The 15,435-nt window shown below is 35.2% G+C and overlaps 1 protein-coding gene across 1 annotated transcript in view; it reads left to right on the top strand.

The window, feature by feature from the left end:
* The window catches only part of EFCAB7 (EF-hand calcium binding domain 7), a gene marked incomplete at its 5' end in the record, with an annotated part of 48,354 nt that overhangs the window by 14,741 nt on the left and 18,178 nt on the right, over window positions 1-15,435 (top strand). The window contains 4 exons of the mRNA XM_082673780.1: window positions 5,610-5,751; window positions 9,794-9,903; window positions 12,227-12,384; window positions 13,258-13,391. Coding sequence (XP_082529906.1) covers window positions 5,610-5,751; window positions 9,794-9,903; window positions 12,227-12,384; window positions 13,258-13,391 — 544 coding nt within the window. The remainder of the gene's footprint in view (window positions 1-5,609; window positions 5,752-9,793; window positions 9,904-12,226; window positions 12,385-13,257; window positions 13,392-15,435) is intronic.

The raw sequence follows: 15,435 nt of genomic DNA, 5'->3' as shown, positions 1-15,435 counted from the left end.
GAAAAAAAAGAATTTTGAATATAGCTGGTAGTTTGGAGAGAAAGTAAGGATACTTAGGTTCAGATCTGGTTCTGCAATCAACGAGGATTGTGAATTAAGCGTATCATTTTATTTTTCAGAGTTTCATCAGTCAAAAGAGAAGTCTGACTGAATTGCTTTTTAGACTTCTACCTTTAATATTCTGTAATTCTAAACTAGTATCTTTTACCATTCCAGTTGGGTAAATGTAAAAAATATATTCATAAGTTATATTAGATTAAATTCCACGCGTGCTGCAACTAAGGAGCCTGCCTGCTGCAACTGAGACCTGGTGCAACCAAATAAATAATTATTTTTTAAAAATTGATTGAAAGGAAAACAGTTTAAGTGTTTTCCGTTTGATGTCAGAATCTTAGTTCGAACTGTCTCAAAATTCCATATGATTGTATCTTTCCTTTCTTATCTGTGGCAGATCATCATCCAAGGTCATGTTGATTATGTTCAGGACAATTGGCTTTGAAATAATGTCAGCATCTGTTGTTAGTCAATAATACATTCCCATCCAAGAGATTTACAGGGAGGCTAAATGAAAGTCTGTACATACTCTTACTCATCATTAACAGTTGAACTTTTGACTCAAGCCCAACTTTGAACCTCATTGTGTTATAAAAATTTTGAATTTAGTACCTTGAGTATATTTTCTTTTAGAAACATGATTTAATGGTAAAGCTTTGATCCAGAAGTCTTAGACTCTACACCTAATATTTCTACAAACTCCTTGTATAACTCTGAACCCATATAATCTATGGGTATCTCAATTTGTCTGTTTATTAAAATGACTAATTTATATCTACCCCATATTGTCTTACAGGGATGTTGTTGAAATATCATGTATAATGACTTGTTTCTGTCATGGGCAGTATACTTGTGAAGATGAATTCCAGTAATTTAAGGTCACATTTTAATTTCTCAGAATTAAAAGTACACATATCTTTTTTTTTTTTTTTTTTTTGCGGTACGTGGGCCTCTCACTATTGTGGCCTCTCCCGTTGCGGAGCGCAGGGTCCGGACGCGCTCAGCAGGCATGGCTTACGGGCCCAGCTGCTCCGCGGCATGTGGGATCTTCCCAGACCGGGGCACGAACCCGTGTCCCCTGCATCGGCAGGTGGACTCCCAACCACTGCACCACCAGGGAAGCCCAATACACATATCTTTTAGACCCCAAAGGTGTGACAGTGCATGTGACTAATGACTGACTAAAAGCTTGAGTAATAGTTTAGCAATAATGATAATTTCTTAAAATTCAGTTTAAGAAGAAATCTCTAAAGAAAAGATGAATATAAAAATGGAAAACTTACATAATTGAAAAATAACCAAAACTAAAATTAAAGGAAATAGAGAAAATACATGCAACAAAGTTTACAAAGGTGATTAATATCTAAAATAATCAAAATAACTTATTAAAATATGTAAGAAAAATACCAAGTCCACAATAGATCTATGACAATAAGGGATAAATAGGCAGTTCACACAGAAGGAGACAAAATTATAAACACATGGGGAAATGTTCAACCTTGCTAGTAATTAGGGAAATTAATGCAAAAATCATTACAATACCATTTTAATTTATTATATTTTATTACATTAATATAAATTATTGTAAAAAAATCATTAACAATACCATATACAAAAATATATGGAATACTATAATGAATATTTTATGTACTCACACCTAGCTTAAGAAAGCATCCCCAACCACTAACCAATTTTTTCATGGTAACACTACTGACCAAGTTATAGTAATAACAAATTATCAAATTATCACAACTGTAAAGTTGCATCACTTTTATAAAGCGGTATGAACATATGTCATTAGCCTTAAAAATACACATACTTTTTAAAAAGTTTGTTTATTTTTATTTTATTTATTTTTGGCTGCATTGGGTCTTCGTTGCTGCACAGGGACTTCCTCTAGTTGTGGCGAGTGGGGGCTACTTTTCCCTGGGGTGCACAGGCCTCTCATTGCGCTGGTCTCTCCTGTTGCGGAGCACAGGCTCTAGGCATGTGGGCCTCAGTAGTTGTGGCACATGGGCTCAGCAGCTGTGGCTCGTGGGCTCCAGAGCGCAGGCTCAGTAGTTGTGGCACATGGGCTTAGTCGCTCCACGGCATGTGGGATCTTCCCGGACCAGGGCTTGAACCTGTGTCCCCTGCATTGGCAGGCGGATTCCCAACCACTGCACCACCAGGGAAGTCCCCACATACTTCTTGCTTAGAAATTCTTCTAAAGGATATTCATCAGAAGAAAAGCATTTAGACAAAATAGTATTCATTTTAGCATTATCTATACTGATAACCTACATGTCCAACACTTTAGAAATAGTTAAGTAAGTAATGGTATACAAACTCAATGGGTAATAAAAGAACCAGTTAAATTGAAATTTTGAATATTGCTTAGCAAAATTTTTTTTTATCGTGCTAAAATACACATAACATAAAATTTACCATTTTAACCATTTTTAAATGTATGAGTCTGTGGCCTTAAATACATTTGTGTTGTTGTAAGACCACTACCACCATCCATGTCCAGAACTTTTTCATCATCTCTACTTGAAACTGTACCCATTAAACAATAACTCCTCATTTCCTCCTGCCCTCAGCTCCTGGCAAATGCCATTCTACTTTCTGTCTCTGAATTTAACCATCCTAGCTACCTCATATCAGTGAAAGCATACAATATTTGTCCTTTTGCTTTTGTTTTGGCATACTTCACTTAGCATATGTTCTCAAGGTTCATCCATGTGTAGCATGTGTCAGAATTTCATTCCTTTTTAAAGCTGAATGATATCCCATTGTAGGTATATACCATATTTTGTTTATCCATTCATTTGTCAATGGACATTTTATATATTTGAGTCTTTGCTTTCAGTTCTTTTGGATATGTACCCAGAAGTAGAATTGCTAGATCATATGGTAATTCTATGTTTAATTTTTGGGGAGGAACTGTCAAACCTTTTCCACAGTGGCTTCTTCACTTTACATTCCTATGAGCAATGCACAAGTGTTCCAATTTCTCCATGTCCTTGTCAGCACTTGTTATTATCTGTTTTTTTTTTAATAGCCATCCTAGGGGGTATGAGGTGGTAACTCATTGTGGTTCTGATTTGCATTTCTCTAATGATAATGCTGAGCATCTTTTCATATGCTTATTGGCCATCTGTGTATCTTCTTCGGAGAAATATCTGTTCAAGCCCTATGGCCATTTTTTAGTTGGTTTCTTTTTTTTGGTTTCTTGTTGTTGAGTTGTAGGAGTTTTTAGTATAATCTGGATAATACTCCATTTCAGATATATGATTTGCAGATATTTTCTCCCACTATGTGGGTTGCCTTTTCACTGTGTTGATAGTGTCCTTTGATGCACAAAGGGTTTTTAATTTTTTTTTTAATTTTTTTTTTTTTTTGCGCTACGCGGGCCTTTCACTGTTGTGGCCTCTCCTGTTGCGGAGCACAGGCTCTGGACGCGCAGGCTCAGCGGCCATGGCTCATGGGCCTAGCCGCTCCGCGGCATGTGGGATCTTCCTGGACCGGGGCTCGAACCCACGTCCCCTGCATCGGCAGGCAGACTCTCAATGACTGTGCCACCAGGGAAGCCCGGGTTTTTTAATTTTGATGAATTCAGTTTATCTATATATTTTTGTTGTTGCCTATGCTTTTGGAGTGTCACATCCAAGAAATCATTGCCAAATCTAATGTCATGAAGTTTTCGCCCTATGTTTTCTTCTCAAAGTTTTGTAATTTTAGTACTTACATTTAAGTCTTAGATCCATTTTGTGTTAATTTTAGTTTATGGTATAAGGTAAGGGTTCAAAGTGATTATTTTGCACAGGGATATCCAGTTTTCGCAGCCCCGTTTGTTGAAATTTGAATTGCCTTGGCACCCTTGTTGAAAATCATTTGACCATATTTGTGAGAGTTTATTTCTGGTTTATCTTTTCTGTTCCATTGGTCTATATGTTTGTCTTTATGCCAGTATCACACTGTGTTGATTAATGTAGCTTTGTAGTAAAATCAGGAAATGTGAGTTCTTCAACTTTGTTCCTTTTCAATAGCACAATGTTTCAGATATAACATTAAATGAAAAAGGCAGCACATAAAATAATATTAGTTAGAATGTAAAAAAATAGGTTTTTATATAAAGTCAGTATTAGGAATGATTACATAAGAATCAAACTAGGGTGGTAGAACTATGGGGACTTCTTTTCCTTATTTTTAAATTTCTAATTTTAAATGTATTTTGGTACCAGTAAAATAATATAAAATATAAATGTAATTATAATTTACATAGTAGAAAAATGGTGTGTAAGTATATGTTAAGATAGTTTAGCCTTTAAGAATGTGAGTAAGATATCAATATCAATGTAAATAATGTTTGTTCTTGACTCTTCAGTGTCATAGTAAATCCTTCTAAAATGGATTAATAATATTTTTTTAAAAAATATTTATTTATTTGGTTGTGCCAGGTCTTAGTTGCAGCAGATGGGCTCCTTTTAGTTGCAGCTCACTGGCTCCTTAGTTGCGGCACGTGGGCTCCTTAGTTGTGGCACATGAACTCTTAGTTGCAGCATGCATGTGGGATCCAGTTCCCTGGCCAGGGATCGAACCCAGGCGCCCCGCATTGGGAGAGTGGAGTCTTAATTACTGTGCCACCAGAGAAGTCCCAGGATTAATAATATTTTTGATATTATTGTTACATAGCTAATGCATGCCTTTTCAGTTGTTATCTTAATATTATTAAAGCCTTGAGCTTATTATTTAAATATACTAACATAATTTTTCAAAATCATCCTTTATATAGTCACTTCAAAACCTCATTAATATTCTATTTTTGGAAGCCATTAGGAGTGGAACAGAAATATGTCTTATAGGTAGGCAAGCCTACTAATGATAAAGTGGAAAGCATATTTTTGCTCACATCTATGGTAATGGAACAATTTCTCATACCTTCAACAAAGAATCCTTTACTTTCTGCAGAAAGTGCCATCTTCAAGTAAAACCTGTTATGAAGTTCTAGTTATGAGATCACATGTAAGCATGTTGGTTTGGAACTAGGAGAAGGAATTTGAGACCAAGAGATAGTAGAGCTAATTTTATAGAGAGGTCTTTCTCAAAACTGGTATTTATCAGCATTTTGCTATAGCTGTGAAATGAGTTCAGTCTTTTAGTTACCTAGACTTGAAACAATTATTCTGGTTTATTATACTTTATCTTTTAAATATAAAGTCTTTTCACTTTTTCTTTCAACATATCAGTTTTAACAATCCTTACTTCTTCATTCTTAGTATGCTCTAAGCACTAATCTCACCCTGATTATTGCAGCAGCATGTTCATTTATTACTTTGTTTCAGTACTTTTCCAGCTCTCATGACCTGTATTTTTCATATTTCTCCTCTCCATTTTATCTTTTCCTAACTTTTTGTTATCTAAATGCTGCCTCTTAATGATGTTGCAAATTCCTGGAGGGCACTGGCTCTAGTTGACATTTCTTTTATGTGTTCCGTAGGTTTTTTCTCATTGCTCTGCATGCTGGAAACTTGTAATAAATATTGTTTGAAAAAAGTTTTCCTTCATTTCAGGAGTGGCAATGTGTACAATCAAAAGGTTGCTTTTTCTTAGAAGAAGATGGTGAAATCATTAGTCATCAATATAGGATGCAAATAGCTCAGAGATCCCTGGTTTATCTAACAATTAAGCCATTAAACCTGAGTCAAGCTGAAGGCAAGTTTAAATTTTCTGTATTTTTTAAAAAATATCAATTTATGCCCACTTTGAAAATACTTATGTAAGTATTTGATGGTTCTAATTAGTGAAGAAAATGATCTACCTAAGAAACATGTGGTTACATATTGCAATACACTTAAAGTCGTTTGTACATTGACTGTGTTGTCATATTATGCAAAGAAAGTAAATTGTTTTGGACATGTTTAAAGTATTTTTCTTTTAATTTATTTAAAAATGAGAACAAAATGTTACCTGGTTTCCTTTTGACATAGAATTAACTTTTTATCTGCTAATAAGTCCTTAGCTTTTTCCATTTATCAATTTTTTAAATTAATATGCACGAGACAACTTCTATAGGAGCATAATTTGGGACAAATATGAACTGCAGGTATTTTTGAATACCTTCAAAGTGCCATGTCATATGACTTAGACAATCCTTATTAATAATTTTCATATCCATGGTAATATTCTTTTTCTATACATCAATGCTAGATAAAAATTAATAATTTCCTAGTGTCTACAGTGGTTATTACATAATTTTTAATTAGTGAAAAATGGCTATATGGGTGCTTTCCCTAGATATCCTTTTAATGTTATTGTTCTAAGTATCAATCTTTATTTTTCTTTTATTATGTTTACATATAAACATCTACTTACTAGAGGATTCTTCCCCACTTACATTACTTTTCCCTCCTAAAGTAGAGATTCTGAAAGTTTTCACTGTATATATTGTAGGACACTTACAACATTTGGTAAATGATACTTTTAATTTTTTTATTTTAATTTTTTAATATATTTATTTATTTATTTTTGGCTGCATTGGGTCTTCGTTGCTGCACGTGGGCTTTCTCTAGTTTTGGCGAGCGGGAGCTACTCTTCGTTGAGGTGCGTGGGCTTCTCATTGCGGTGGCTTCTCTTGTTGCCGAGCACAGGCTCTAGGTGTGTGGCAAGTGGGAGCTACTCTTCGTTGAGGTGCGTGGGCTTCTCATTGCGGTGGCTTCTCTTGTTGCCGAGCACGGGCTCTAGGTGCGCGGACTTCAGTAGATATGGCACGCGGGCTCAGTAGTTGTGGCTCATGGGCTCTAGAGCACAGACTCAGTAGTTGTGGCACCCAGGCTTAATCGCTCTGCTGCATGTGGGATCTTCCCGGACCAAAGCTCGAACCCATGTCCCCTGCATTGGCAGGTGGATTCTTAACCACTGCACCACCAGGGAAGCCCTGGTAATTGATACTTCTAAATGACAATTACAATAGTCATTTTTCAGATAAAAGTATCAAGATAGGTCTGCAAATTCAATGTAGTTGTTTATTCTCTGTATTCTTATGAAGAAGATTTTTTTTCATTTATTTATCAAATATTTATTGAAGACCTTATAAACCAAGTATCATTTTAGGTGCTTAAGATACAGATACATCAGAGTACAAAAAATACAAAATCCCTGCCCTTATGAACTTACATTCTAGTGGAGGAAATAAACAATAAATAATAAACATAATAAATAGTAGGGGATTCCCTGGTGGCACAGTGGTTGAGAGTCCGCCTGCCGATGCAGGGGACACGGGTTCGTGCCCCGGTCCGGGAGGATCCCACATGCTGCGGAGTGGCTGGGCCCGTGAGCCATGGCCGCTGAGCTTGCATGTCCAGAGCCTGTGCTCTGCAACGGGAGAGGCCACAACAGTGAGAGGCCCGCCTACTGCAAAAAAACAAAACAAACAAACAAAAAAACCCCCATAATAAATAGTAAATGACATGGTGTGTTAGAAAGTGATAAGTGCTATGGGAAAAACGTAGAGGAAAAGGGGCATTGTGAATACGAGGGAATATGAGTTGCCATTGAAAGGGAGTATTAGTGTATGCTTCATTAGAGGTTGACATTTGAGCAGACTTTGAAAGAGGTGTATTAATTATCAACTGCTGTGTAACAAACTACCCCAAAACTCAGTGGCTTAAAACAATTAAACGTTTGTTTGCTTATGAGCAGTTCTTTTGGTCTGAGCTGGGCTTGGCTTTTCTCTATAGGGCTTACTCATGCATCTTTGATCAGCTGCAGGTTAGTTGGTGGCTGGCTTTAACTGATCTTGCCTGGGCCCTTTCCTTTGTATGGGTTTCAGCTGAGACAACTTGATTCAGCCTTTTATAGTCTCTTACCCTCTAGTAAGTTAGCCTGGACTTGTTCTTATGGTATAACAGGACTCTAAGAGAGAAAGCAGAAGCACCATAGGCCTGGGCTCAGAACCAGCACATTACTTCTGTTACATTCTGTTGTGCACAGCAAGTCAAAAGGCAAGTACAGATTTACAAGGTGGAGAAATAGATTTGATATCTTGATGGAAGAGCTACAAAGTCACATTGCAAGGGGTTGTGGATACAGAGAGGGATGGCCATTTTTGCTGTCTTCCACAGGAGGTAAGGGAGTAAGTTTTGTGGATGTAGGGCTGGTGGAAGGGGATGGGTGAGGAGTGGAGGAAGTGACAGGTAGAGGGAATCCTGTTCAGAGGCTCTGAGGTGAGAGTGTGCTTGGTGTTAGAAGAACAAGGTGGCTAGACTTGGTATATTGAAGTAAGTAAGGAGAGAGTGTAGGGCCTGAAGACAGGGAGAAACAAGGACAAAAATCAGGTACAGTTTTGTTTTGTTTTTTGCCATAATGAGAACTTGGACTTTTACTCTGAGAGAAAAGAGGAACCCTTAGGAGGCTGCCATCAAGATTTTCTCTTCATCTTTGATTTTCAGTAGTTTGAATATGTGTCTTGGTGTTTTGAGTTTTTTTGTTGTTGTTGTTGATGCTGTTTTTGACTTTTGGGGAGGTTTTTTGTTTTTTGGTTGGTTGGTTGTTTGTGTTTATCTTTTTGGTATTTATCCTACTAACGGCTCTCTGAGTTTCTTAGATTTATGGCTTGTTGTCTCATTACTTTTAGATAATTTTCCATCTTTATCTCTTCTGCTCTCTCTTTTCTTCCACTTATACACCTGACATCTCGTTCTCCTGTGCGCCACCACCAGTAAGCCAGTGCTTGCATCTCATCTGTCCTTGGAGGGGTCTGTCTTTCCTTGGATTTCAGGCTGCTTGGTTGTCCTGTGACCTCAGCTCTGACAGGTTCAAGAAATGTTATAATTTTGTATTTCATGCATTTTTTCTCATTGTTAGGGTGGAAGCAACATTCTTCCAACTTTCAACTGCATTAGAGGATTTTTAAATAGAGATGGAACATAATCTGACATATTTTAACAAGAGCAGTCAGGTTGCTATATTGAAAACAGATTGAAGGTACAGAAAGCAAGGGGTCCAGCTAGGACTCTATTGCAGAATTCTAAGAGGGGACTGGTGTTGCTTTGAACTGGGTTGTAGAGGGTATAAGAAGTAGAGATTCTGGATATATTTTGAAGGTCAAACCATAGCATTTCCTGAGGCTTCGTTATGATACGTGAGAGAAGGGAAAAGTTAAAGATGATTCAAGGATTTGGGGTTTTAGCAACTGGAAGGAATGAGTTACTCTTATCTGAGATAGAAAAGAGTATAGATGGACAGTTTTTTTTTTTTTTCAGATGTTTGGGAAAGCCAGTTTTAGACATAGAAATCCAAGTGGAAATGTCAAATAAGCAGTTGGGTATATGGGTCTAATGTTCAGAGGAAAGGTCCTAGCAGGAGATACAAATTTTGGAGTTAACAGCATATAGATGATGTCTAACATCTCTTCCTCCTATGCTCCTTTACAGGTAAGCCACTGCTTGCATCTTCTCTCTTCTTGAAAGGGTTTGTTTGTCCTTGGATTTCAGCCTACATGGTTGCCTTGCAACCTTAGCTTTCTGATGAGTTTAAGAAAAGTTATGATTTTTAGAAAGTGTGTATATAGAGAATGTTTCTAACAATTTCATTGTGTATAGGTATATGCCTTATTGCAAATGCTATGATGTTTATAAAAATGGATGTGTATTTCTAAAAAAGAAATCCGAATGGGAAAGAAGCCACTACTTTTTTAAATAGGAAAGAGTAAGTAGTGATTGCTTATTTTAAGATGTTTGGGTTTTTTTGTTTATAGGAAAACCATCCCCTTGGTTATCAGTTGATACTGCCTTGTATATTCTTAAGGAAAATGAGAGTCAAGCAAATCTACAGCTCATGTGTTTTACTGAACTACGAAATAGAGAGGTATACATATTTATTTTCTAATGTTTAGTTAAAAATATAGTATGACCTCAAGTTTGAGGGAAATAATCGTTTTTCTATATATTTTAAAACTTTTTATCTTCCCTTCCAATTAAGGTATATACAGTAATCACTGTTCATATTGCATATGTTTTATTAATTGTGAAGGACTTTTTCTTATTTGCTGAGATTTAAAAATTGAGGATTGATTGGCCATTTTGGCTTCATAACTTATAAGTTGTGTGACATTGTACTTCACTTTCCTCTTTTCTAATGCCCTGATACCGCACATGTGAATATTTTTTTGTTATACTCAATAAAAATGATTGATGCCAGTGGATTTTTTTCCCCTAAATACAAGCAATTCAAGGCTTTGAAAAAGTTCCTCTAGATGTTTGTCTTACTTATACTACTATTGCAAAAAAGAAAAACTTCAAGATTACTATCCTCAGGCTTGACTCATAGGGTCCAAAAATAGATTGATCTGAAGAAATGCTTTCAAATGATTTTATATGTTGCCCATGGGGTTGTTCTGATCTTTTCTAATTATATATTTACTCAGAGGCCAAATATGTGAGGCAGATACATAAATGTGGCTATTTGTTTTATGAGGACTACAAAATATATCTGCTACACAATAACAGGAATAATACTATTCAAGGGCTTACTGCAATATCATATTTAATCTTTATATAGGCCCAACGACAGACAAACATTTCCCTGATGGAATGTTATATAAAAGTCTTTATTGTTGGCTTCCAACAGACAAGAATAGTTATAGGCAAGAAACAAATAAAATGACAGCAGTTAATGTTTTGATTAAACTCTTCTTCAAAACTGACTACAAAGTTAAATTCAAGATAAAGCATTGTCTAAAACAATAGCTTTCCCACTTTGTTTTGCTTAAAATTACTTTCTTACGAGATTACATGTATAAAAATGTTAGTACATAGCAAGCCTATAATAAAATTTGAATGAGTTTCTATTTACCTCTTTCCTATAGGCCTCTGTTTATCTTTAATATGTCATATTTACAAAGGATTTTTAGTTTTAGTTTCACAGTTATTTTCTTTAAGAAGAGTTTTGTGCCCACGAAAGACTTTCCATTTGCCAACCACTGTGGCAGTTCAAGTTTATATGTAGAGATAAGGGAGGTTCAAGGGATAACATATATTAGGAAACAGCAAGAACTGCTTTTCATTCCTGGATATCAGTCAACATCTGGCCAATCTAAAAGATTATGATTTCCAAAAGATGGGTTTGGTCAATCTTTAGTTTTCAAAATGGCCCTCACTTTTATAGGATTGCTTCTTTTATCAAAATAGGACATGGTCACTTTAGGATGATTATGGTTCCTCTGACTTGTGAGGGTAGAAATAGGGCCGAACCCAGAATTTGGATGAGCAACTTTGTTTTGTATATGAGTCCCCAGGATGACCTAAAATAAACCTGGGATTTGAAAGGAGTTTTAGACACAATACCAGACAGAATTCCCTAGGGTTATTCTGTGCTGAAGGGCAAATGGCTACTTGCTTAGATATTATACACGACTAGGAAATGCTTAGGTTTAATATATTTGACAGAGACAATCCCTAGGTTTTATAGGAAGACATTGGGCTCCAGAAAGCACCTAGAAGTTTCATAGAGGGATGCCATTTTGCTTTTTCTTATAGAACAGGAGAATAAAATGTTTTCCTATACAAATGTCTTGGCACTCATTATAAATATCCTGTGATGGAAAAGAATTTTGTATAAGGTAGGTTTATCTGGGACTCTGCCTTCTTGTTTTATAGTCCATATTACATAAATAGTAGTAAAATTCCAGTGCTTTTGTCCACATAATTGTATTTTTACAAATATGGTTAATTCATACAAATAGTGAACTCTTTTAAAATATATTTAATTTTTATGTTGTGTCATAGCAATCTGAATTACAAATCATATGTTTATATTTGAATCAAATTAGGCAACTATAACCCAGAAAAATTCCTCTAAGATTTTTCTCTTTGCTTCCTGTTGAAATATTTGCATAAAAAACATTTTTGAAAATTATTGGGAAGATTTAGAAGTTATATAACTTCTAACCTGTTACAGTTTTAGGCATTTGTTTTTAAAATATATAAAGTAATACGTCTAATATTATTAGCCTTACCATTAACAAAAAGATTTTGAAGCCTATAAAACATTGATAGAATCATAATAGAATTGGTGAATATTGGTATAAAGAGAAACTGTTTCTAATGCTCCCTTTCATAAGAAAGATTAAAAGTCATTAAGACTCATGGTGGTTGTTTGTTTGTTTGTTTTTAAAATTCTTTTGGAAAAGATGTTTGGGTGGACTGGTGAACTAGGACCTGGAATTTACTGGTTAATTCCTTCCACAACTGGCTGCAGGCTAAAGAAAGAAATAAAACCAATAACAGAAGAAGCCCAACTTGTACATAGAGATGAAACAGGGGAATTATTTCTCACAAAGGAATTTAGGTAAGTTTTGTTTATTAAAGTTAAGAGCTATAACATCTAGACTGCATATATATCAGTAGCCTGTCTTCCATCCTTTCCTTTGGCTAGCTGCAAATCCCAACCCCACATTCTAATCAATAGCTCAACTCATCCACTAGGCATCTGAAAGTGACCTTCTACTCATAGGTCTGGGATTGCCATTCATTTCTGGGTTCCATACATTTGGCAAGTCAACTTTAGTTGCGTATCTACTGATTTCTCATCCACTAGAAATAGGTCCTGCTAGTTGCACTATTAACTTAGATAGCTATCAAATATGAAATCCAAATAGGGTAGTTCTCCCATACCATACATGTACACAGTAAGATCTGGCTGCAGGTAGAGAGGAAGAAGAAAGTAGATGGACAAAGGAGAAAAGAAGAAGGGAACTTCTCTCTGAGTTCCTACTACATGTTGACATGCTGGGGTTGCTTTGGAAACTTGTTTATGTCATGTAATACTAGACTGAGTAACATATATATTTGGATACATTAATTTTATCATTCACAAATATTGTTTTTTATTTTATTCTTTTGCATTATGGTTTATTATAGGATATTGAATATAGTTCCCTGTGCTATACAATAGGACCTTGTTGTTTATCCATTCTATATATAATAGTTTGCATCTGCTAGTCCCAAACTCCCAATCCAACCCTCCCCCACTCTCCCTCTCCCTTGACAACCATAAGTCTGTTCTCTGTGTCTGTGAATCTGTTTCTGTTTCGTAGATAAGATCATTACAAATATTGTTTAATGCCTTTATATTACTTCCTTTTGAAAGTTATCCTCATAGAAACCTTTTTCAGTCTAGTTGCCTTAGAGACAAATAATTTGCTATTTTTTGTAATTTTAGGTCAACTTTATCAGATATATTTGAAGTAATTGATTTAGATGGAAATGGTCTTCTCAGCCTTGAAGAATATAATTTTTTTGAACTGAGAACAAGTGGTGAGAAATGTGATGAAGATGCTTGGGCTGTCTGCAGAGGTAAGCACTTTTCGTTTTCTTACTGGTTATGTAAAACATATATATATATACGTACACACACCCTTTCATCCTTAAGAAGTGAAATGTCAAATTTCTCCATGGAATATTGTAGCAATTGGGACAGTTTAAAAGTAGTAGTATTGTTTGTAGACCATAAAAAATTAAACATTTATTTTCCTTAAATTGGTAGTTGGTGTAGTACTCAAGTTAAAAGAAAATGTGAATTAATTAATCATAATTTCTATGTTCTTTGGAGCTTAGAATGTAAAAAACTTTGTCTTACCTCTGATAGCAAAGGGACTGAAGTGGTTGAGAGACCCAAACTGTGCCCAGGAGAGGGCAGCAAAGAGCTAATAGGCTAGAGTTTTACTAAAAATTAAGAGGTTTCCAGGAAGTCGTTTATATATGTTAAGAATTCTTTTGGTTTTTGTATTTGAGTTGAATTAAGAAAGTCCATCGATGGACGTATAAAAGCCAAAAATGCTAAGATAGGCAAAGAAAAATACTGAGAGCGAGGCGAAGTCAGTTGTCACTTGCGAGGAGTCTGGGAAGAGGGTAGAGCTTGTATATTTAAGCCAAGGACTAAAAGGTCAAAGGGGAAAGCCAGAAAGCCACAGCCAACTATAGATCACAGAACAAGAAGTTGAGGAGGCTAGAATGCAGTCAGGAGAGAGATTAACTCACATGTTGCTGTCACTGGGGTAGTAATGTGTCCTAATCCTCTGGTTCTTGAAATGGTCTAAGCTTGGCAGTCAGTGAGCCAGAGAGGAGTCTGATAAGTCTGTTTATCTAAACAGCAAGTAAGGTAGAAATATTATTAATATAAAGGTTTTTAAAAATACATCTCTTTTTAACTGACAGTTTATATACTGTAATCAGTAACAAGAAATGTATATTGATTTATAATAGTAAACTTCAATTAACAAGATTGATAACACCCATAATAGAGTATTATTTTTAGGAGGATGTGATCATCCTGTAACTTTAATGATATAATATTTTGATTCTCTTTGTTCCCTTGTCATATATCAGTTGAATATATTTGTATGAGTATTTTCTGAGTTCTCTATTCCACTGATCTGTTTGTCTCATCTGTCACCAGTACCACACTGTCTTGATTACTGTAGCTTTAATGTAAGTCTTGAAGTTGGGTTTTAATAAACTTTAAAAACTTAATGGAGAATTGATCATTTTAAGTTTTAAAAGTAGACTATTGATAGTCTCTATAGCATAGTATCTAGGTACATTTTTCTTGAAAGTAATAATTTCTTTGTATTATATATCAAATATTAATTTTTTTCATCTTGCTTTTCTACTTAGTAGCTCCAGCTTCCATTTTAGTGGCTACCATGTCTTTCTATGATCTAATTTAATCTACATTTACTTTTTTTCCTTACAAAAGTTATGAGTCACTTTCCAAACTCTAAACATTTTAAACTATTAATCAGTCAACCAGTTTTAAGCAGTTATGTCTCTGCCTCTTTTCTCACAGTAATGTGTACAAAAGAGATATCTCAAATAAGAGTACCCATTTTCCTTGGGTATATTACAGATGGGAGTTGGAAAATAAGATCTTTCTTTGTTGTAGGACAATTAACAGAATGTAATCTAAAATGAGTAGCTGTTTATTATCTATATTATAGAAACATTCAGGAATTATATATATCTAGATATTTCTTCATGAATTTATGCTTATAAGCAATGTTAAAATGGGTACTTAGATTTGTCTGGGACATTCGTGGACTTTAAAGTGTTCCCATTATCTAACAGTTTTTTAAGGACCAGTGGACAATTCAGTTAAAATTAAAGCAATTAAGAATATAGCAGTCTCCTTAAACCTGGCACCATCCACATTTCCCTTTTGAAACACCAGTAGTTTGGGGGGTATTACATCAAATTCATTTGGGTTTAAGTAGCAAATATATAAGAAGCATTTTAATTTTTGAAATACAGCACTGGCTTTGGCAGCACATATACTAATTTTTGAAATATATGTCAGTATATACTTTAGATAAGCAGGCAGGTTGGAATTTACCCAGAAAAA

The sequence above is a fragment of the Grampus griseus genome (assembly GCF_964374135.1).
Source record: "Grampus griseus genome assembly, chromosome: 1".
Classification (NCBI taxonomy): domain Eukaryota; kingdom Metazoa; phylum Chordata; class Mammalia; order Artiodactyla; family Delphinidae; genus Grampus; species Grampus griseus.
Note: the sequence above shows the minus strand (reverse complement) of the source record. Positions and strands in the feature narration are given on the sequence as shown.